This window comes from Spermophilus citellus (assembly GCF_964194105.1).
Source record: "Spermophilus citellus genome assembly, chromosome: 3".
NCBI lineage: Eukaryota > Metazoa > Chordata > Mammalia > Rodentia > Sciuridae > Spermophilus > Spermophilus citellus.
In genome coordinates, this window is record NC_138184.1 from 149,349,614 (window position 1) to 149,373,362 (window position 23,749).

Genomic DNA, 23,749 nt, shown 5'->3' on the forward strand with positions numbered 1-23,749 from the left:
TCCCAGAGCAGTCTTTAGTCTTCTCTGCTTTTCTGTTCCCTCTTTGGATATCCCCTCACCCAGTCATGTATTTAATGTCAGCTCTGCAGCAATGGCTCCCAAAATTCAGGTCCCCTTAGCACCCTGTGAAACACGGCACCCACCCCCCACTCCCACCTCCGGTCTCCCTCACCTCTGCTCTCTTTATGCTCATCCTGCTTAATTTCTCCTTTTCTACCTGACATGGGTAAGCAACATGAGAACTCCACTGGCAGTCTTAGTTTCTGAAAGATGCTGGATTCACACCCTCTGACTGGGTAGCTCAAGTTCAAGTCTGCCATTCCAATGTCCCAAATCTACCATGTATACTTCTGACATTCTCTCATTGGATTCTCATGCACCTGGATAGAAAGCAACACTGTTCAGGTAAAAAAATAGTTTTTCAAGTATTTTCCAAAACCTTTTCCATAGTGAAACTCAGCTGAAATTTTGTATTAAGATCTTAGGTGACAAAATTTCCATCTGTCTTTTTAAATGTTTTTATAGAAAATATTACTCTGCTCTTAGTCTTTGTTATTACTCATCACTCCCTCTCCCAAGGAAGCCTGGAGTCCTCCAAAATTTCCATTGTTTATAGATAAGGCTTATTCCACATATGGCAACAGATGGCTTACTCTTTATCAGAGCACATCTTTTGCGGAGGGGTAGGTCAGGTACCAGGGATTGAACTCGGGGGCACTCAACCACTGAGCCACATCCCCAGCCCTTTTTTTTTTTTTGTATTTTATTTAGAGACAGGTTCTCACTCAGTTGCTTAGCACCTTGCAGTTGCCAAGGGTGGCTTTGAACTCTGGATCCTTCTGTCTCAGACTCCAGAGCCACTGAGATTACAGGCCTGTATCACCACACTGGGCCAGAGCACATCTTAAGTTAAGTGTACTACAGGAATTCTAGCAAAAATTGAACTTGTAAGTGCTGGGGTAGCTCATAGTAGAGCACTAGGCTCAGTCATGAGTTGAGCCTAGCATATATGAGGTTGATAAAAGGGTTCAAACTTTCAGTCATGAGTTGAGCCTAGCATGTATGAGGTCCTGGGTTCAAAAAAAAGTTTTTAGGATTGGGGTACGTGAGCCTTTGAAATGAAGCTGTTTAATTAAATATGAAGTGTTAGTCTTCAATTCCTCAAAATAAAATGTGCAAAAGATATCAGTATCTGATTTTATTTAATTTTAGACCAATATATTACTGTGTACCCTGGACCTTTAATGAAACCTGTCATATTCACAATCTGTCACTGTTTTGAAAATTTCCTCTGTCAGCATAACTAGACTCTATGAAAAATGATTTTCTTTCAAGAGGTGAACAGGTGTTTGCATTCATGATATCAAGATCTCAAGAAAAATGTAATTCTTATTCTTCTACCATCTTACTTTAAGAAAAAAAAAAAGATAGGAATTTGCTCTGTTAAGCAATATGGACCTCTTCAGAATATCACAGTTAAGGGCAGGGAAAGGGGACAATGTTGATCAAAGGGTTTAAACTTTCAGTCATGAGTTTGAGCAAGTTCTGAGGATCTAACATGCGGATGGGTATGGATACTGACCATTAAATATACAGTATTTACAGAGATCAAATCACCACCCTGTACACCTTAAATATACACTGTTTATACTCTTTAAAGACGACTTTGGTTTTATCTGAGTGAGATAGGGAGCTAGTCACTCTAGGATTCTGAGTGAGGAGAGATGTGCTATATCTTACATTTTTGCAAGATCACTGTGGCTCTTGGGTCCAGGCGAGAGATGTGGCTGTGACCACAGTGGTGGTAATGGAGGTGGTGAGAAGTGAGAGATCCACTTTGAAGGAACAACCAACAGGATTTCAGGATGGGTATAGCAGGGAGTGTGAGGAAGAGGGAGGTCAAGGATGATTTCCAGCTAGAAGGGGGGAGCTGCCACCCATTAAGGTGGAGAAGGCTATAGGAAGCTTGTTCTTTTCTCTTTGGGGGAGGGGTGAGTAGAATGATGATGTATCCAATTTGATGGTTGGTGGGACAAGGGCAGAGGAGCAAGGCTTCTGCCATCCTGAATCCTTACAGTAGCACCCTTAAATATTAGATCTCAGAAACTTATAAAGACATCGGCACCAGGACTCAGCACTCTCCCTTGGAGAATTAACCAGCTCTGGCCTGGCCTGTTGGTAAACAGAGTCCTTGAGAAGCAACCAGGAGAATTCCCAAAGACAGAACTTGCTGGCTGAGAGCTTCCTACTGGCACAAACACTCAGGGATGGGTCTCCCTTCTTGGGGTCACTCCCTTTCTCTCCTGCCTGTCACTTGCTACTGCTATTAGTTGCTGATTCCCGCCAAAGTTTCCTTGTTTCTTTTCTTTAACCACTAATACACCAAACCCACAGCTTCTCTCTTGTTCACAGCCCCCTTTGGTAATAATGGAAAATATGCAAATATTAGACTTGATATTTTTTTCTGCAGCATTTGTTTCATTATCTACTTGATCTGATAAGTGAGAACTTTCCTGGGTTGCACTGATGTGTATTTGCATATATAAATAAGACTTTATTTACATTTTATAAGAATACATTTGCTAAGAAAAGTGAATCATATTTGTGGGTGTTTTGACATATAGAGTTGAGTTGGTGGAATAAGGTAAAAAGTCTTGGCAGTACGGTAGAAAAGTAGCCAAGTGCTGTCCTCTCTTTTTCTCCCTTCCTTCTTTCTCAAGCTCTTTAGCTGTCTGCCTGTGAGGGCCAGTCCTGTTCCCCTGAGCCTCCTTTACATTAGGTGAGATGCAGGTGGCTGCAGGTGGAGGGGAGACTGAGTTCTGTTGGCAGGAAAGGAAGAATGTTTCTGAAGTTTAGAGCTCTCAGCAGACAGTGGGGATAAACCTGAAGAGTCTGGTCTGGGAATGGCGAGCCCAGACCTGGGCTCTCGAGAGGTAATCTTGGTATCTATAGGAGATTGGGCAGAAGAAGAGAGAACAGACCCAAACAAGTGGATTGGAAGGTGATCAGAGTTATGTATTCAAGAGGGGTCAAATGCCTGGACTGTCTGGGCCTGACAGGGAGGGAGGGACCAAAGGAAAGAGGAGGCTGTGGCAGTTGGTCAAGGAAGAGATGGCCATGGTATGACCTGGGCGCCACAAGGAGTGAGAGGCCCGGAGAGATGGTGTGGGCTGGAGGCAAAGGGGTCAGTGTGAGTTAGGTGCAGTTCACGGAACCTATCAGAGGCTCACATGGGTCAGCATAAAGTTCCTGGAATTGCCACATAGAGTCATTTTGAAGGCAGATGGAGAAACAGGGAAGCTCAGGGGGATTCAGAAGCTAGAGAAGGATTTGGGAGATCTGGGTATAAATCTAAATCGTGGTGACTGAGGCAGTAAAAGTGGGATATGGGCGGCAGGATAGCTCCCAGGAGATCATCACTCTCTTTCATATCTTTTTCCTTCAGAAACGTTTTTGCCAAGGTATGTTTTCTGCTGGAAGAATGATGAAAGATAGTTTTGCTTCTGAGCAGGAACTGAATTATTTGTCACTAGAGCAACCACAGCTCAGCCAATTGCTCATGAAATAACCATTACCAGTCATGTACACGTGTGCTTCCCTTGGAATTTTGAATTTCTTTCAGCAGTTTATTGGAAATAGATTCATGGCAGAATCTGTGCTAGCACTAAACACCTCATGCCCATTAACTAATCCTCCAGGGATCTTTTGGGGTCTGAGAATCACGAAGAGGTAGCACCAGCCCATGCTCTCTAAGACAGACAAAGCAGAAGCCCTTCCTTGGTGCCCTTGTCTCTAGGGTGCTTGGCTCTTAATTTCCTGTCAGATCCCTCCAGTCATTTTAGCTTAATCACGTAAGTCTGATTTGGTAGCTTAGGTTGTAAAGGATTTCAGATAGATAGATCTCTTCTCAGTAGAATTTTAATAATAAAATTTGCTGTTTGATAGACTCATTATCCAGTTTTTTTTTTTTTTTTAAATATGCCAAGGCAGAGTGCTCATTCCCACTGTTTTTATTGGGCAGATCATTAGCAAGATTTTCAGATATCTTGCTGCTGCATGAGTAATTAAGGTATTTGATAACCTGAGCACTGCTCTATACCTGCATCTAGCAATTCTTGTAAAGGCAGTGGCTTGTAATTCATTGCTTTGATTTAAAGCATGTGACTTTTTTTTTTTTTTATTCTTGAAAAAGGGTGTAATAACATTTACAGAAGCAAGAAGCCAATGCTGGAATTGATCCGACTAGCTTTTCCCTTCTTGAAGAGTTGCTGCTCAGCTCTCCTGTGAGCTGGGAGAAACCTTCCTGCCCCACAAGGCCTGTGCTCCAGGTGGCCCACTGCCGCTTCTGAGATTGAAATCAATCACTGGATTGTGATTCTGATAACATGGCTCTACAGGGCAATTACTGTGAAACCCTCCACATGCATAGAATGTGTCGAAAGGGATTACTTGTGGAAATAGATTTGGGAGACAATTTTATATATTCAGTTGGCATTAGTCAATTTTTTTTCTTTGATCAAACCAGGAAAAAAATGTCATTTGTAAGATTTTTCTTAAGTAGAAAATTTTATATTAGTATATACATTTGCGTAGTGGAAATTTTTTCTCAACTTAAGTTAAAAATATAATTTTTTAAGTAAAACCACTTAGGGTAGCAGTATGGAGAGTATTCAAAAGACTGGGAATGAACTACCAACTACCATATAACCCAGCTATCCCATTCCTTGGTATTTATGCTGAAGAACTAAAAATCAGCATGCTTTAGTGATGCAGGCACATCATTGTTTATAGCAGCACAACTCACAATAACCAAGTTATGGAACCAGCCCAGGTACCTGTTAACAGATGAATAGATTAAGAAAATATGGTATATATACAAAAATGGAGTTTTAATTGACCATAAAGAAGAATGAAATTATGGCATTTGCTGGTATATGGGCGGAACTGGAGAACAACATACTAAGTTAAATAAACCAGACAGAAAGTCAAGGGTCAAATTTTTTTCCTCATATGTGGAAGCTAGAGCAAAAGAAGGAATGAAAGCAGGGTGGCTGAGGGGATCCCTTGAAAATAGAAGGAGTTCCATGGAGTAGAGGAAGGGGATTGAGGGGGAGGGAGAAGGGACATGAAAAGGGAGGAACAGTAGCATGAAATTGACCAAATCACACTATGATCCTATGTGAATATACCACAGTGAATTCCACCTATGTGTATATCTATATAAAGTTCCAATTACAAAACAATAAATAAATAGAAGGAAGACCAGCAGAGTGGAGGGAGGGGAATGGGGGAAAGAAGAAGGAAAGGAAAGAGGAAGAACTAGGACTGAAATGGAACAAATTATGTTCTATGCATATATGATTATAATGTATAATTATAATGAACTAGTAAAAACACTTTTAATGTGACTTTTCCTAAACAAACAAACTGATCTACCTTACCCTGTTAGTTATTTCACAAATGCATGGGTTTGTTTTTGTTTTTGTTTTTGTTTTTTGGCTTTTCAACTGGGCTATGGTCTCGTGACGATAAAGCAGATTTCTTCTGCTGTTTGTATTTCCATAATTTACATTATAGTATTAGGCCTAAAACATACTATTTCACAGAAAACTTGTTTAAACTAAAACTCAAGTATAGTGAAAAATTCACATTTTATACTTTTTTAAAGCTTGGATTTCATTTATATCTAGAAGAAATTTTAGCACTTAACCACCTTATATTCCGACGTGCTTTTGTGCATGCCCATATCTGTATTGGGTGTGTCAGGGTTATTCTGTGATATTTGAAGAACAGCACTCGATCCTTAGAATTCAGTTGGTGCATTTTTGGGGGGTATACCATGGATTGAACCCAAGGGTGCTTAACCACTGAGTCATATCCCAGCCCTTTTTAATTTTTTATTTAGAGACAGGGTCTCTCTGAGTTGCTTACGGTTGCACTAAATTGCTGAGGCTGTGATTATTCTGCCTTGACCTCCCCAGCCATTGGGATTATAAGTGTGTACCACAGCGCCCAGGTATAAAAATATTTTTACTAAATAATGTTTAAGAAATAGTTGTCTTGCAACAGGATTGTGTTTCTGTGGTTTTATGACACAATTCGGTCACTTATGTCATAATGATGGTGTCATTTGTTACCCTTTATTCCTTATAACTTGGAAGATAAATTTGAGTGACTGAAGTTGAATACTTTGTTTTTTGTTTCTCAAAGGTCTCATCAGAAAATTGAAGACACCGAAGAAAGCAGTGATGAGATTCTTGCTCGTCTAACCTCTGCGGTAAGGCCATGCAATTTCCCTGTCTAGAGGTGCAGAAGTAATGAGGCTGGGTTTTCCAAGGAAGCCTGTTTGGGTGGTGGTGGAGAGAGAGATTTGCCCTGTGGCTGCTCTTCATTGTGGGAGGCCCAAGGCATGGCAGAGAGAAAGTGGATTTGACTTTCTGTGCTCCGATGCAAATGTTTTTGCAAGATTGCAGGTATCCCTGGTGGAAAGTTCCTGCAGTCTTCGTGGAGGCATAGTATCTGATTGTTTAAATCCAGTATGATTTAACCTAGGAAAAATTGTAATCTGCTGCACAAAGTACAAAAGACTATCTGTTTTATTATGGGAGAAATACTTTAGGTAACAAAAGGGCAAGATGTTGGTTTTTGTTGGTTGGTTGGTTAGTTTTTGTCTTTGTATTTTTGCAGTACTGTGGTTTGAACCCAGGGCCTCCCACTTGCTAGGCAAACACTCTACCACTGAGCAACATCCTCAGCCAGGACATTGGATTTTAATGTACTGTACTACACCATTGTCATTGTGGTTATTAAAGCCACTGATTCAACTTGGTAAGAGCATTGCTGGTTGAAGGAGAGTTCATGCCTTTCTTCATAGCAAAAGTTGGCTGAGGTCATTAATCATCAAACCTTTTTTTGACAGGCTCTAGCAATCCTGAGTTACAAAATCTTACCCATTGACCTGGCTATTTGGAAGCTTTTCTACACTCCCCAAAGATTCTTTATTCTGCTTGAATTCCATTAATAAAATGATTATTGCATAAAATCACACTTGATTGGGTTATATGTATGGATGAAACTATCTGCACAGTGTTATGCATCAGTTTTGTCACCTGGGCATAGCTTGAAGAATGAAAGTTGTTTGTCCTACTCTTATGGCATGCAGCTTAGGAAAGTAATTTTTTATTAGGTATAGTGATGGGTCATATAAAATGTCACATGAAATGAAATATTGACAGCATATTATGAAAAAAATATTTAGCATGGCTTCTATTGTTTAAAATATGGACCCAAATGGAGGAGTGCCTATTGTAAACAAAATAATAATTGACATCTTAAAAAAATCACTCACTCTGGGTCAGATACCATGTTATATGCTATATGTATGTATGGGTACATGTACATACACATGTGTATACATTCTGCTAAATTGCACCACAGTTCTATGAAGTAGCCGGTATTACTTCTGTTTTGCAGATATGAGATCTTGTAGAGGTTAAGTAATTTCACCCAGCTAGAAAGAAACAAAACCAGAAACTGAGCTCAGAATGTTTTCTCTCCTAATCAGGTTCTCTTAAATGTCATTTCTCATTTTTTCATAATATAGAACATTTATTTCAGAAATGGTAAAGATATGTAAGATTTGGTTTCTACAGCCACACCAAGAAGGCAAGACAGGTAGATTAGAAAATTGACACAGGATATGGTTGGAAACTGAACACCAGAGAATGTGATATCTAGATTTTAAATGCAAGAACAGTTGCAGAGGTGACTGTACCACCACTGAAGACAGCAGAGCTTTGAACAGGTGATGATCTTGGAGATTTCTTCTAGCTGCAGGACTTACTGTGGGCAGGTGTGGGAATAAGAAGGTGCAGTGGGAAAATAGTACACCCACCTGATTAGAGGAGAAGGCATTAGTTTAAAAAATGAAAGATTTTTTTTAACAACAGATTAATGTGATGAAGTGAATATTTAAGAAAGAAGAAGGTTGGAAGAAGGGAGACAGTTGGAGATTGAGGAAAGCCTAGGTTATGGTAGGTTTTGTGGAAATCAAAAGAAAGACAAGTTCAATAAGGAACATCAAGAATTCTTAAAAATCAGTAGGGCTAGGTAAAGGTAGAAGGGGAGTCAGACAAATAAAGTTCCAGATTGTCATGCATGGACACACGTTGATGCTTCTAAGAAGTTGAGTAAAGTATGTGGAAAGGGAGATGATTTGGGGGTACATACTAATGTTTGTGGAGATAAGAACGTACAAGTATTCAGGGAAAACCAGGAGACATGAGTCTGGTGTTCACAGAGGTCAGGGCTAAGTCCTTTGAAGCAGACAGAGATGTCACAAATGCAAGAGCAGAGTAGAAAAAGGAGTCTAGGGAAGACCCACAGTGAGAGATCACCAGGGAGAGGAGAGGACAGGGAGAGGAACAACTGGGTGGTTTTTTCCCGGGAAATCAAGTTCAAAAGAGTTCACTATGAATTTAGTTAAAGTAACCTAACTGGGAAAATACTTGAGCTGAAAGACTGAATAAATCCAGGTAAATTATAAGAGGGGCATTTTTGAATAAAAGGACGGAGGAGACAAGTTCATCTTTTCAAAGGATGCTTGCTTAGCCTAGAAGAGTAAAAAACAACAACAAAAAAAACAAAAAACAAAAACAAAAAAACCTGTGCTGAGATTGAGGATCTTGATTCTTGTTTTTTTTTTTTTTTTTTTTTTTTTTTTCTAATAATGTGACCCTTGGTCAAGTTGAGCTGTTGGGCTAAACCATCTCTAAGGTTTCTCCAAGTTCTAAAATTCCACTGGTCATTCTGTTAGCTTTTATTAAGGGACTGTTGTGCTAGGTTCACCTCTTCAGAATGTGGTAGCACCTGTTGGCACTGGTAGATACATTTTAAGTTTACCCAGGTGCTAACCGCATGCAGCAAGAGAGATGTTTACACGCATCACCCAAGTTAACCATTTTCCTGTACTAGGAGTACAGGCAGTAAAGGAATGAAAACAAAAGTCCCGTTTGTAATGTAGAGTTGCTGATGTGCTCTCTCTGAGGGTGTGTGTGTGCTCTGGGGGCAGTTGAAAGGGGCAGTGGTTTCCAGCGGTACAGTTAGCTCTGCCCTCTTGCAGATGCACCTTTTTTTATTTCAAATTTGGAAGTTTTGTATACCTGTCTCTTGAAACAAAACAAAATAAACAAACAAACAAAAAAAGAATCCTTATTTCTTTAATCCCAATAGTTTATTTCCTAGTCCTTCTCTTGGGTTTATCAGTAGGAAAGATCTTATAATCTATTTAAAAAATACCTGAAATTCTACTCTATAAGACAATTCTAGTGAATTTTCATATTGAAGGACATGAGGAACAGTGCATGAGTAGAAATAAAAGTGCCTTTATAATTCCTTCTGATTTAGAATTGTCAACTTTATATAAAGCCTGAACAATTAAAATGGTCCAATCATATATCTAGTAATTTTTCAGGGAATGGTGACCTTTCCAAGTGCCTGACATACAAAAACTTAAATAATTAATTCTGTGGGAAGTTTTCAGCCTAAGGAAGGACAGGATGTAATGAACCCTTGCCTTTATGTGAAGTCTTCACAGATGCTCTGGCGATTGTTATCTGGGATCAATCTGTTTCCCTGTTGCACATATGATTTATACCTTGGCCTCTTTATAATATCTCCTGGCTTTTTTGATAGTTTGAAACCCCTTTTCTTTTTTACTTGACTCTGAGTCTCTGGAGGACCAATAAAACTGGTCAGCTGAGAAAGTCCCTTGAGTCCCTCAGCCTATTAGTTTCCATCTTTGAAGTTCTGAGCATAATCTTATTTTTAAACTTACTTCTTCCAGTGTTCATGACAAACAGAGTATTCAGAATTGATGAGGCAACTTTTATATATTCATATTATAACTTAGGGTTCTGCTTGCTCAAGACTAAACATAGGGAAAATTTTATGGTGCATTATGGATTGTTTCAAAGCCATATCTGTTGTTTTAGTCAGTTTTTTTTTTTTTCGATGACTAAATGATCTGACCAGAACAAATTTAGGAGAGGAAAAGTTTATTTGGGGGCTCACAGTTTCAGAGGTCTCAATATATAGACAGCAGGCTTTATTCCTTAGGGCTCAAGGTGAGGCTGAACATCATAACACAAGAGTGTGGCAGAGGATGATCAGAAAGCATAGAGAGAGAGAAGGAAAAAAACCCCCTCCATTTTCCAGATATAAAATATATACCCCATAGCCATACCCCCAATGAGCCACTTCCTCCAACCACACCCACCCTCTGCCTCCAGTCACCATTCAGTTAATACCATCAGGAATTAATTAAGTCATTGGACTAAGGCTATAACCCAATCATTTCTCCTCCAAACCTTCTTGCATTGTCTCATTTGTGAGATTTTGGGGGACACCTTATATCTAAACCATAGCAGCTCTCAAGGATGTAAATTTAGAAAACAAGGTAATATTGAGGCATTGATAAGAACTGAGAAGTTATTTGGGAAGTGTCCAAAAATAGGTAATAAAGAAACTTGGACATCCTTAAAAAGGAGTAAAAACCAATTCTAGACTTCATTCTCTATGTACTTAAGACCAACACCCAAAACAAAACCTATTAGTTATTTCTGTTTCTAATGGCTTCCTTTTCACGATGGAAATTGTGGAGAGAGAGAAATACAGACATCTTAATCTGGACTTGAGTAAAACGTGATTTTTATTCCTGGTTTAATTGTCAAACTCCTGCAGTGATGTGTGTTCAGCTCAACTGCGAAATGTGTATGTTGGATTCCTATTTGGTTGGATGGCAACACATTACTGATGAATGGGTGGTAGCTCACAATGTCCTCTATGCTGCTTGATCCATCAAAATCAGCCCACTTGGCTGGTGAAAGAGAAGACAATTTGAGTGTCTAGAGTGAAACTCAGACCTGGTGCTGGTGGGGAGTCTATGCCCATATCTTGAGAGAGGAATTAAAATGACAAAAGGGGTATTCAGAATTTAAGAAGAGAGCTCAATGGGGATGTGAGCAATATTGAATATTCCTGGACCATGTGACAGGCACTCTCACCCCCTGCATTCCTCCTCAGAGCTGACTCAGTTTATCCTTTTCATCCATTTAGATTTCTTTAGTTGTGTGGTTCTGCTCTATCCCTGGGCTCATTTGACTCAGTTCATCTGGCTTGAACGTAGAACTGCATCCTCTGATGTGTATACTGGTATTTTTCAAATTCCTTCTCATAGATTCTTGAGGTACAAATCATTGCTACTCTGAGAGAGCTAGAATCTTGTCAGTTGAACCCAAGTTATAAAAGAGATGGATGCTATCAGTTTGAGAAGATCTGGAAGGAGCTATAGCTTCAAGAAGCAAAAACCTGTGTTAGGATATGGAACTTTAGGTGAAATAGAGAAAAAGGAATCTGCTATAGATTTTATTTTTTCATCTCTCTAGGGGGAAAAAAAGTGGCTATAACTAACTGCTGTACAATGTCAACTTCACAAAAGCATTTTTCACTGCTTGGTGTCTAAAGAATGTGACAAAGTTCCATCTGTTTCACATCAACCGTGAACTTGTTCTTTCAGATTTTGTAGCATCCTTTTTTACAAAAGTCATCTTCTCACTTTCCCCCTTTTGGGATCCTGCTTTGTAGATAAACTGATCTGATTGTGCTCTTATTAACAAGACCTGCACTCGACTGGGGCCTCTGATTCTCCTTTCATGCCTTCTTTTCCTTAGAGTTCTCTTGAGCAGCACTTGTTACAGAACCACCAGGAGGCAGTCTTAATGAGAACCAGTTGTCCTGCCAGCAGAAGCATGACACTATGAAATTCAAAGACCCAAACTTATAAAGATTCTCTGTTTTCTCAGCAACAGAGCCTGTTCTCCTGTTTTCCTTTTACTCATTTAAAGCTCTCTCCCATTTGCCACAACTCATCTTTCATCTGAAACTTCAGTCGTTTTCTTTGAGCTGCATCTGCCACAGGGGTCTATTTATACCTTTCCTAAGTGCATGAAGGAGTTAAAGTGGCTAGGAGTCCTTCAGTCAGTTCTTCTTGATGACTCAACAATTTGGATTCGATACACTGGGTAAATTCCTCTTTGAGTGGTAGTATCTGAAGATAGCAGTGACAGCTTTTTAAGTTGGAAACTATCATATTGATACTCGTTCAAGAAGCAGAAATAGCATGGGATTTGGATTTCAATGAACCTTTAAAATGATAGGCTACCGGAGGCTCATTTAAGGGACTGGTTGCCAAGTTAGCAAGGTCTGAGTAATGTTGGGTGAGTGGAAGCGGGAGAATCTGTCACAATGAGTAAGTGACAAGCATAATCAAGTGATAATTTTTTTTTCCAAAACCATTTAAAAATGGATTTAAAAAATACAAACACCTAGTTTCCACTCAGTACTTCCTTTACTGTCTGTCTGCCTCTTCCTTTCTGGAGTATTGAGAAATGGAGTATAGTTAATTTCCTCCCCTCAATCTCTCATAGACCTGAGCAGGCTTGTCTCTTCAGAGGAAAAAAACTAAGTTACTCCCCCAGGGAATGACTAACCTGTCTGGCTGCCTCAGGATCACACACATCTTGTTACCTTCTATTTCTTATCTATGGGGAAAGTAAAATTCCTACCTAGAATCCTTAGTCTGGCTATCTCCGTTTCAGTGACTTAAGAGATGATATATGATTTGGGGAAGGGCCAGGTAGACTGAGTTCTGAGAGGAGGCATCAAGCAAGGCCTAAGAAATCAAATCTGTTTTGAGGTTTGTTTTAAATGAGCCAATGCAGTTGTAGCACATCCCTTGTGTAGATTGCTTGTTTCATTTGTTTTTGGGGAGCTGCAGGGCTTGCTACTCCCTACCCTGTTTGTGCTTTGGTGCTGCCCTTACCTGGCTACCGTGTCAGAGGGCCATGGGTTGTGGGCTGCCAGTCTCTGGGTCTCTGGGATCATACAGAGAGCAGGTTTAAAAAGCTCTTGCAGTTCCCCTTAGTTGGGATCTGACAGTTAACACTTTACAAATCTGTGGCTGTTGATACCTGAACAGATCCCTGAACAGTATACTGCCATCCCTTATTAATAAAAAAATGTTATATGCTCAATGTTTCTTTCCCATCAAAATTATTTTTGTCATCCTGGGAATAGATCCACAAATACCATAAAATTCAAGTGTATATATATACACATACCTTTTAAAAATAATTACTAAGTCATCATCTCTAATTCCAAAGAAACTATCTGAGCCTACCCAGATTATGTGATGATCTAATGGAACCCTAGCTCTGAGAATTGGTTTTGGGGAACAGCTTAATACATGCTGTTTCACCTACTGAAATGAGGCTATGTGAGGACCTTTATTTTAAAGCATTTGTTTGGGGACTTGGGGTGTAGTCCAGTATTAGTTGTGCTAAGTAAGGTTGAAGCTCTGGGTTTTAGCCTCAGCATAAAAAATAAATAAATAAATAGTAAAAAGTAAATAAAATATCTATTCAGAAAGGTGAGTGGAGACCATTCAAGAGTATCTCAGCGAGTCCCTCAGAGATAGAGGAAGAGCCCTATGTTTTTGTTTTTTTTTTGTGTGTGTGTACATGAATATTATAGTATTGGGTATTTGTTCCCAAGATGAAGAAAACCACTTTGATATGCAGTACACATAGAAAGTAGGAACTTTTTAATTGGCAAGGAACAGAAATATACCATTCAGCCATAAGTCTGGATATTGACATCACAAGTTTGCAAAGTTACTATGAAATCCTCTCTGAGGGAAGCCAAAGGAATTATAAAAGAACAACCATGAACATTTCATATTGAGCCACTTCTGTGTGTATTTGTTTAAAATAGGATTTATTATGTCTGTGTTAGATGAAAGTAATTTTGCACACTTAAGTCACTGTTATAGCCATAATTGGACAAGGACCAAGGGTCATATAAAAAGGGACAATTTTTGAGCTTTTGTTTTTGTTGTTGTTTTGGGTGATGATAGAATAAGGTAAATTTTAAATTAGTTTCTGTTGTTTCATATTGCTGTACAAATTAGGATATAATGACATGTTATGTAAATACTAGATAGAAATAGCATGCATTCTTTCCTGTATTCGTGAAGGTCAAAGTAAATCTGATGGTTATCAACACTGTTGATCTTGCTTTGCAGCTTCTTTCACATTCATCTGATACTTGGCTTGTTTAAGTTGAATGTCAACACTTCATAATTTTTTAATCAAAAAATGCGCCAAATGAAGCTCTTTAGAAGCAATCCATTATTAACACTGAAGGATTTATTATTTTCTAGGTTATTTTTCTTGTGTGCATATTTATTTTAAACACAAAAACCCCAAACCTTTGATTTTGTAGTCTTTCGTTTTTACTGTGTTTCCAGGGCTAATATTAGTACTACCTAGAGCATTTACAGTGGTGCTGAGTATCCCATTTCATGGATTTAGCATGTCCTCTATATTTAAACTTTGTGGTTATTTTCAGTCTTTTTCTGTTAAAAACACACAAAGATGAACTTCTATATGGGAAAATCTTTTAGGGAAATAATTCACAGGTGTTAATGTATTAGCCTGCTGTCAACTTATGAAGACCAAGTGAGAAATGTGTAAGAGGCTGACAGAGGTTGGTGGTTGGTGCATTTTAACCTTGTCCAGGTGTTCTGTTGATGCCTTCTGTGTGCTATCACACAGTCTTATATCACAGCATAAATTATCCACTTGGAGTGATGAAGCATTTACAACAGGCTATATTAAAGATTTAATTAAGCATGCATATGAATTCTAAACAACAATAGAGGGTTGAAAAGGGTAGTTTTCTTTTTATTATCACTTAGAAAACTTGGTATTCATTGAATGGGCCTCAACAAGTTGGGTTTGGAGTTTGATTCTGGAATTCTCTCCTTATTTGAGGCTTTTCATGAAATGATGCCTATCAAAAGGTATATCAAAAGCATTTTGGTTTTTTTTTTTTTTAAAGAGAGAGCGAGAGAGAGAGAGAGAGCGATAGAGAGAGAGAGAGATTTAATATTTATTTTTTTAGTTTTCGGCGGACACAACATCTTTGTATGTGGTGCTGAGGGTCGAACCCGGGCCGCACGCATGCCAGGCGAGCGCGCTGCCCTTGAGCCACATCCCCAGCCCAGCATTTTGGTTTTTAACCTATTAGAAATCTTTAAGTACTGGTAAGCATGTCTGCATATCTGTCTGATTTAGCAGTTTGGAAGTTCATCGAGCTGGTTTTCAGGTTTTCTGGGTCTACTGCGTGAACTCAGAGGGAAAAAAAACAAAAAAGAATATGCCGTGGTCCATGTCTTCAAGCGGCTTGCTGTTTACCAGTGAGAGGCTGTAATAAAAGGTAGTGTAATGTCAGTTTCCTGTAGTGAGTACAATGTGCTGTGAAGGTCAAAAGAAAAAGTCGTGGTGCTCAGAGGTTTAAGATACATCCCATGGAGGGAGAGCCTTGGATGTATGTTGGACATAAGGGACAGTGAGAGTGAACAGAGAATAGCATTCTAATTAGAAAGAACAGCATGAACAAAAAGCCAGAGATGGGTAGGTTTAAGGAATGAGTATCATTTCCATGTGGCAGGATTGTGCAGTTCGTAAGTGGCAATAATAAAGAATCTCTTTTGTGAGGTGGGCAGGGTGAATTGTCTCACATCTATAATTGCAGAGGGAGGGGTTGAGATTTGATTAGGTAGACAGAAATAGCCACTGAAGCACCTGAGAGGATTGGGATGTGCTGTAAGGAGCTTTACCTGGTGACATCCTCACTGGATGGATTGGAATGCGGAGGGAGAATCACACTGTTAAGTGAACCCAGGAGACCCCGTTAGCACTCGGGGTTTTATTAAGCTCAAATCAGTTGAGCAGAGAGCTAACTGTACAGTACCTGCAAGCTGCAAGTACTATATAGTATACCTCAGTAATTAGCATAAGGCACTGTTACAGTTTAGTGGAATTTTTGAAGTTTTGAGAACATCAAGGCTGGTCCCTTTGAAAGAAAGAAAGCAGGGAAGGAAGGCTTCAAAGTCTTTTTCTCTATTCACTTATATTACAGATAGAATAGGAAGACCCATGGCAAAAATATTTCTCAAAGGAAACCCCCAAATCCCATTTGCTTTTCTGAGCAAGAGGGAATCGATTTGTCAGGTAATGATAGTGTGGACTGTAAATTCATGCATGTTTTTCACATTTGCTCTCTTGCCCATGCCTTGTGTTTCTTACCTAAGCCAAGAGAGGAGGGTGGGGAAGCACTTTGAAGCCAGAAGTATATGTGGGGGATGTGCCTTTTTCTTTTCCTTTCAAACTTTAATTTTGTACTACATCAGATACTGCTCACAGATGCTGTTTCCTCAATGAGTTTTTTTTTTTAAATAATTCAGTTAGGCAGATAGATATTCCTGATATTGGAGATTAAACCCAAAGATGACAGTTCCTGGAAGATCTGTTTAGGGTGGAAGAAAAACATTCTCAGAGATAAAATAAGGAAAAAAGGTGAAGGTAAGATATAAATAACAACTAAAATGTTGTTTGCACTCATATGTGTCTGTTTTTACCATAAAACTAAGTATATATAATCAGCCAGCCCTCTACATCCTCAGGTTCCACATTCAACCAACTTCAGACTGAAAATATTTGGAAAAAATTAGATTTGTAATGGATAGGTACAGAAATTTTTTCACATCCTTATTCTCTAGGTAATACAGTATAATAATTACTTATGTAGCATTTACATTATAGTAGGTATTATAATTAGTCTAGATATGATTCAAAGCATATGAGAGGATATATCTGGGTTTATCCAAATATCACAGCATTTTATTTAAGGGACTTGAGCATCTGAGAATTTTGGTATTCTTGGGGGTCCTGGACCCAATTCCTCACAGATATAGGGGGAGAATTCTAAATAGCTTATTAAATGAGCTGGATTTGATAAGAAACAAGCAGAAAAATCCTTTAATTTTTCTCACCACTGTTCTCTCCAGCCAGCTCTGAGTGTCTCATTCCACCCCTGGATGAAGCTTTGGGTAGATCTATAGCTTTCCTTGGCTTTCACAGATCAATCAGTTTATTTACATACGAGAAGTCCAGTTGAGTCCAACATCAGAGCTTTAGTCTGTTCGGTCCAGAGCAGCTCCTTCCTCCTAACCTAAACCTGGGTTGACATTCTCATCTTGTTTCCTGCTTTTCCTTCTCTGCCATTCCTCTTCCTCTACCCCCAGCACTATCCCAGTGAGGGTTTGAGAGGCTAGACGGAAGAGATCAAGTCAGTAAAGGTCTTTCTTGACTGCTACAGTTTTGTGATCTGGTATCAGGGTTCTCTGTGCAAGAGCTGTAGAAATCTATTTTTTTCTACAGGGGTCATCCTGTGACTTGGCTGGATACTCCTCTTCCTTTGGAGCCATCAGTTGCAGATCCATGACCTCAGTCGTTTCTCTTCTACTGAAACTTTAAGACTGTTCCTTTAGCCTCTGGCTTGTGCCTATACTTTCCTTCTATTGGAGGAACCCCACCTTTCCAGGAGTCTTGTTTTCAAAATGACCTACACCCAACTCCCTTCTCACACAAAGGAAACATGAAAGCATTATTGTCCTGCCCAATTCTGGAGGAACAGGCCATCCCAGCACAGCCCAACTCTTTGTTCCTTTCTTTGCCTCTCTTTGCCCCTTTTTGTTAGTCCTCTTGTTGTTGTTGTTGTTGTTGTTTTTAATGGGAGCAGTCCCTTTGTCCCATAAACTCCAGAGACAAATGCTAGATAATTCAAGTGATCAAGCCCCGCCACCACTTGGTTCAGTGTGTATGTGTCCCCCTGCACTTATGCAACTAACTGTCCCTGCAGCACTGCAACAACTCCCTTTAAACAAGTGATCTTTGTTAATTCCTCTGGGATAATCTTCAAGCCTCCCCAATATTTCCTTGAAATGAAGGGGGTGAGTGGTGCTGAAAGGAGAATTTTGCTGCTTCAAGGGATAATGGAATCAGGCAGAGATGCACCTAGCCCTGGCCTTTAGTTCTGAGCAGTTTTCTCCAATTGTTCTTGGCTTGGTGATTCAGCAGAAATGCTAAGACCACAGGACAAATCTCATTTAATATAATGTTACCTATAGCATGAAGGTGAAACTATGCCTAAGAATATATTATAGCTTAGCAGGTAACAGTAACTTTTTCAAGCTTAATAGATTCTATGCTAATCATAGGAAAATTAAACCAGCATTTTAATTTGATTTGAATTTGGGTTAGAGGAAATTCTAAGGAATAAATCCTAACAAAGCATCTTCTAAAGGAAGGGCTTAAACATATTAATACTTAATTTACAAAACAAAACTGTATATTGGAAGTCAGGCCAAAAGATTTACAGAAGATTTTTAAAATATAGCGGCTTAGGTTGTAGCTCAGTGGTAGAACACATGTTTAGCATGCATGAGGCCCTGGATTCAATCCTCAACACCGTTAAAAGAAAAAAGAAAGAAAAAATATCATAAAACCTTTTGAAAAACTTACGAGGCTTTTTTACTTATGCAACTAAACTTTGCTCTTTAAAACAAAAGAGTCTGTGGATCTTTGGAGATTATATTAGTTCAAGCTTCAGTGGTCTATGGAAGAGTATGAGGAGGCCAGGTAGCTGCTAGAGATGGTGAGCATTTTTTCATGTATTTGTTGATTGATTGTATATCCTCCTCTGAGAAGTGTCTGTTCAGGTCCTTGGCCCATTTGTTGATTGGGTTATTTGTTATCTTATTGTCTAATTTTTTGAGTTCTTTGTATACTCTGGATATTAGGGCTCTATCTGAAGTGTGAGGAGTAAAAATTTGTTCCCAGGATGTAGGCTCCCTATTTACCTCTCTTATTGTTTCTCTTGCTGAGAAAAAAACTTTTAAGTTTAATTAAGTCCCATTTGTTGATTCTTGTTATTAACTCTTGTGCTATGGGTGCCCTATTAAGGAATTTGGAGCCCGACCCCACAATATGTAGATCTGAGCCAACTTTTTCTTCTATCAGACGCAGAGTCTCTGATTTGATATCAAGCTCCTTGATCCATTTTGAGTTAACTTTTGTGCATGGCGAGAGAAAGGGATTCAGTTTCATTTTGTTGCATATGGATTTCCAGTTTTCCCAACACCATTTGTTGAAGATGCTATCCTTCCTCCATTGCATGCTTTTAGCCCCTTTATCAAATATAAGATAGTTGTAACTTTGTGGATTAGTCTCTGTGTCCTCTATTCTATACCATTGGTCCACCCGCCTGTTTTGGTACCAGTACCATGCTGTTTTTGTCACTATTGCTCTGTAATATAGTTTGAAATCTGGTATCGCTATACCGCCTGATTCACACTTCCTGCTTAGACTTGCTTTTGCTATTCTGGGTCTTTTATTTTTCCATATGAATTTCATGATTGCTTTATCTATTTCTACAAGAAATGCCGTTGGGATTTTGATTGGCATTTCATTAAACCTATAGAGAACTTTTGGTAATATCGCCATTTTGATAATGTTAGTTCTGCCTATCCATGAACAAGGTATATTTTTCCATCTTCTAAGATCTTCTTCTACTTCTTTCTTTAGGTGAACAGGGTGATCTTTACATTACTTCTAACTGCCATCCTGTACTACCAATATTTTTCCTAAAACTAAAAACATTGACATGAATGATAGATATAATAATCTGATTAATAAACAAGTTTTTATAGTTTATCAGCTATTCAGCGGGCAGTATGTACAGGATTAATTCATTGAACACTGGGACTATGGGTGATTTTCACCCTTCTACTTTTATACATTTTCCAAATTTTGAAAAGAAGCATATATGACTATAAGTAAATAATCTAATAAAACAACAAAAAGTGGTTTTGCTTAAAAATGTACATATAAATTGTAATATGTTTTTCAGATCATGCATACTATGTGATGGTGATGAGACAAAAATGATAGTTACAAAAAAAATAAATCTTGATTATTGTGGTTAGCACCATGCAAAAATTGAAATGCAGGCTTTATCTCAATGAAGGAAGGGAAAGAACATTTTACATAGACTCATAAAGGTAGGAAGACATCTCAAGGGGTAGAAATGGCTGCAAATGAATAATCTAAGATGAAATTGGGGGTCCTGGCTGAGGCTTGAGGGTAGAGTAACAAAAAGTTGTGAAGGGAAAGCAAGAGAGTTTGGTGGATTTTGTAAAGGCAAATTATGTTCTAGAGCTGGTCTCTCTTACCAAGTTACTTAAGGTAAGACCCTTAAAAGGTGTGGAGAGCTAAATTCCTAGGATGTCTCTGAGGAAGTGTGTTATCATTCTTTGGTGGATACAAGGGTCCCCCAAAGATAAGTCCCCTACTCAGTATCTGTGAATATTATGCGAAAAAGCAAAAGGTATTTTGTAGATACAGCAAAGTTGGGTTGTCTATATCTACACAGTCTAATCACATAAACCTTTAAAAACACAGAACTTGCCCTTGTGAGAGTCAATGAGAAATGACAGAAGAGAAGAGAATTCCAAGCCTGAGAGGATTCAATTGCTAGCACTAAAATGTAGGCCCTAGAGTGTAAGAACCAGAAAGAGGACTATAGGAACTAAGGGCAGCTTCCAGGTGACAACCAGCGAGGAGACAGGACCTTCAGCACTAGATTCTGCCAATGTCCTGAAGGAACTTGGAAGTATATTCTCCCCTAGAGCCTCCAGTAGGAATACAATCCTGTGGATACCTTGATATTGGCCTTTGAAAACTCTAAGCAGACCACCCAGTGGAGCCTGGACTTCTGATCCATACAAGATGAGATAATAAGTGCTGTCATGTTAAACAGTTAAATGGGTGCTTATCTGCTACGGCAGAGATACAAATCAATATATATTCCTTATTGAACACATGCCCATAATCCCTTGATTCATAACAGCATTCTTCCTTGAATGTCAAAAGCTGCCAGGCCACAGCTAGTTATATTGATGATACCTATGAAGTTTCAAAGTGAAATTCTGCAACTAAAGTCTATCCTTCATATATTTATGAAACTTCAGTTTTCTGTGGAAATATAAGTTTATTTTTAAAGTGAACTCTGAAAATGTAAGCACTTGAAGCACTATCTACAACTTTTTAATAAAACATTTAAGCCTCAGAACTAGACTCTATTTGCTAATTTTATGTTAGTTGCAATGTGTGTGGGCTGATAGATGGAACTTAAGGGGTTGAGGCCGTACTGATTGTCAAGGAGTTTGCAGTTTAGGTGGGAAGAGGGAGATTAAGAATTTCAAATATAAAAGCAAATAAGGGCTGGATATGTTCCTTCTTCTATTATAGTCCATTGTTTAGCTCAGAGATACTAATTATAATAATGTGTTGGTGACAGTGAAGCTAACACACACACACACACACACACACACACACACACACATATACACACACTTACTCCATGCCCAGCACCCGTTCCAGAGGCTTTATACATATCAACTTATTTAAATCTCATAGTCCTATGAAGTAGGGGACTATGGCTCAACCCACCACCTGGAATCCTACAGCATCTCTCAAGGCATAAAATAAGTAGAGATTTCCTACTCCTGTTTTAGACTTTTGGATCTCAAGTTCTGAATCTTGCTCTTCTAAGAAGTCCTTGCATGTCAGCAATTTCTGTAGACTTTGAAGTTGGGAGGGTTCTTAGTTTGGGGGGTTTATCCCAATGAGTATTTCTGATGTAACATCCCTAAAAGGTTCTCCAGAAGCTTCTTCCTACAGATGAAAGACCCCTTGGTCTGCACAGAAGATCACTAGTGTCTGGGATTTGATTGGTGATGGGGTTAGACTATTGCTAGGAATGCCTCCAAAAAGTACAGTGATCAAGAAAGGACATTTTTGTGTAAGAAATTATATGTACTGTGAAAGAAAGGCATAGTAAGGCATAGATTTGCAAATTATGTCTTTGTAGATACTTTATTATATTTTATTATGCGAATCCATTGAAGAATATTTACAATGTCATATAGATTTTAAAATAGTCTGGACTTAACAGAAAATGGAAAAAAGTACTTGAGATATAAAACTTAAAGATTTAATTATGTAAACATAATAAATCTTTTATTTCATTATTATTGCAAAGAAGAGTATGTTCAATATATACTTTTTTCCTTAAAATTTATTTCATACGTATGAAATTTTTATTTATCAGGACATTTGTGTTGGTCAGCAGTTAGGGCTTTGGAGAAGTCACTGATCAGAGGTCATGAGCCACTTTGAAGGCTGAAGGAGCTGGTATACCTGCTCCTTTGGAAAGATATTAGTGTCATTGGATTACTTTTTCAGATTTCTTTCAAACATTTGTACCTTCCCTGCTTTTTGTGTCATGAAATTTCCACAATAAGAAGTGGCTTCCCACAGTTGTTTTTCATCTGTTTGTTCAGATTGGCACCACCTACATCTCCTTTGGGTGGAGGGTGGTGTAGATGTCCATAATATCACAACTGTAGGCTGACATGTCACCACCACCCCTCCATCCCTGTGACACAAACACTCCCCATGTGAGACAATAGCAGGTTATTGGAGAAGGAGGCATTGTGTAACAAATCATTAGAGCCATTCCCTGTCCTGGACACTTCTGATACTTACCTTCCCATTGTCTCTTGAATCTCACATAGTAGACCATCTCCACTGTGGTCACTTCTGGATATTTGAAAGTTCTAAGAGTTAACATGCTCTTTTGCAACTTCTATATGTTGGTCTGATTTTCATCTTCTACCTTTCAAACACTTGAAGTTTAAACATTTAATGAACATGATCATTGATCTTGTTCCTCCTAAGTCTTGTCTTCACACTAGCAACTATAAGAGCTTGTTATGATTTAGGTGTGGCATCCCCCAAAAGCTCATGTGTGAGACAATGCAAGATTTGGAGGAGAAATGATTGGATCATAGCCTACCCAATCAGTGAACTGATCCCTGGTGGGATTAACTGAGTGGTAGCTGGAGGCAGGTGGGGTATGGGTGGAGGAAGTGGTTCATTGGGGGTTTGATTATGGGGTATATATTTTCTATCTGGAGAGTAGAGTCTGTCTCTGCTTCTGATCATCATGATGTAAGCTGCTTCCCTCTGCCATCCTTTCCTGCCATGATGTTCAGCCATACTCGAGCTTCAAGGAATGGAGCCAGCCTTCTGTAGATTAAGATCTCTGAAACCATGAGCCCTCAAATAATTTGCTCCTCCTCTACAATTGTTTGGTCAGAACATTTAGTCATAGAAGTTAAAAAGCTGATTAAAACAGAGCTTGTAATTTTTTAAATCACAAATATATATAACGATGCCAGGAACCAGGGTCAGCATATTGAACAAGAGAGTTTGTTTCAGTGGGTTTTTTTAAATCTAGTATTGGAGAGCCCCAGCTAAAGGGAAGATTTCACTGAAGTGAACAAAGTGCTATTATAATGGAGGTAAGTGTAGCATGCTACTGGAGTATAAACAGGGCTTGACTCAATCAGGGAAGATGGTGGCACTCAGAAGAAGATGGTGATTAAGTTATGGCCTGAAGGACAAATAAGTAAACAGTCACATAAAGTTGAGCAGCAGAAAGGCATTCTAGATAGATAGTATGAGGAAAGATCCAGGACAAAGAGCATATATATTCAGAGAATTGCAAATTTTTTTATATTTTGTAAATAGTTTACTAAGGCTGGAGTATAGATGATGATGATGATGATGATGATGACGATGATGATTATCAACTTATTTTGTTGGAGTATGGATTTTGAAAGGAGTAATGGAAATAGAGAGGATAGTGAAGACCAGACCAG

General features: G+C 38.8%; 1 protein-coding gene across 2 annotated transcripts in view; it reads left to right on the forward strand.

Annotated features, from left to right (window-relative positions):
* RAPGEF5 (Rap guanine nucleotide exchange factor 5) overlaps positions 1 to 23,749 on the forward strand; it is a 236,705-nt gene that overhangs the window by 58,622 nt on the left and 154,334 nt on the right. For both annotated transcript variants that reach the window (XM_081285924.1, XM_081285925.1), the window contains exon 6: positions 6,211 to 6,277. In XM_081285924.1, the coding sequence (XP_081142050.1) occupies positions 6,211 to 6,277 (67 nt within the window). The remainder of the gene's footprint in view (positions 1 to 6,210; positions 6,278 to 23,749) is intronic.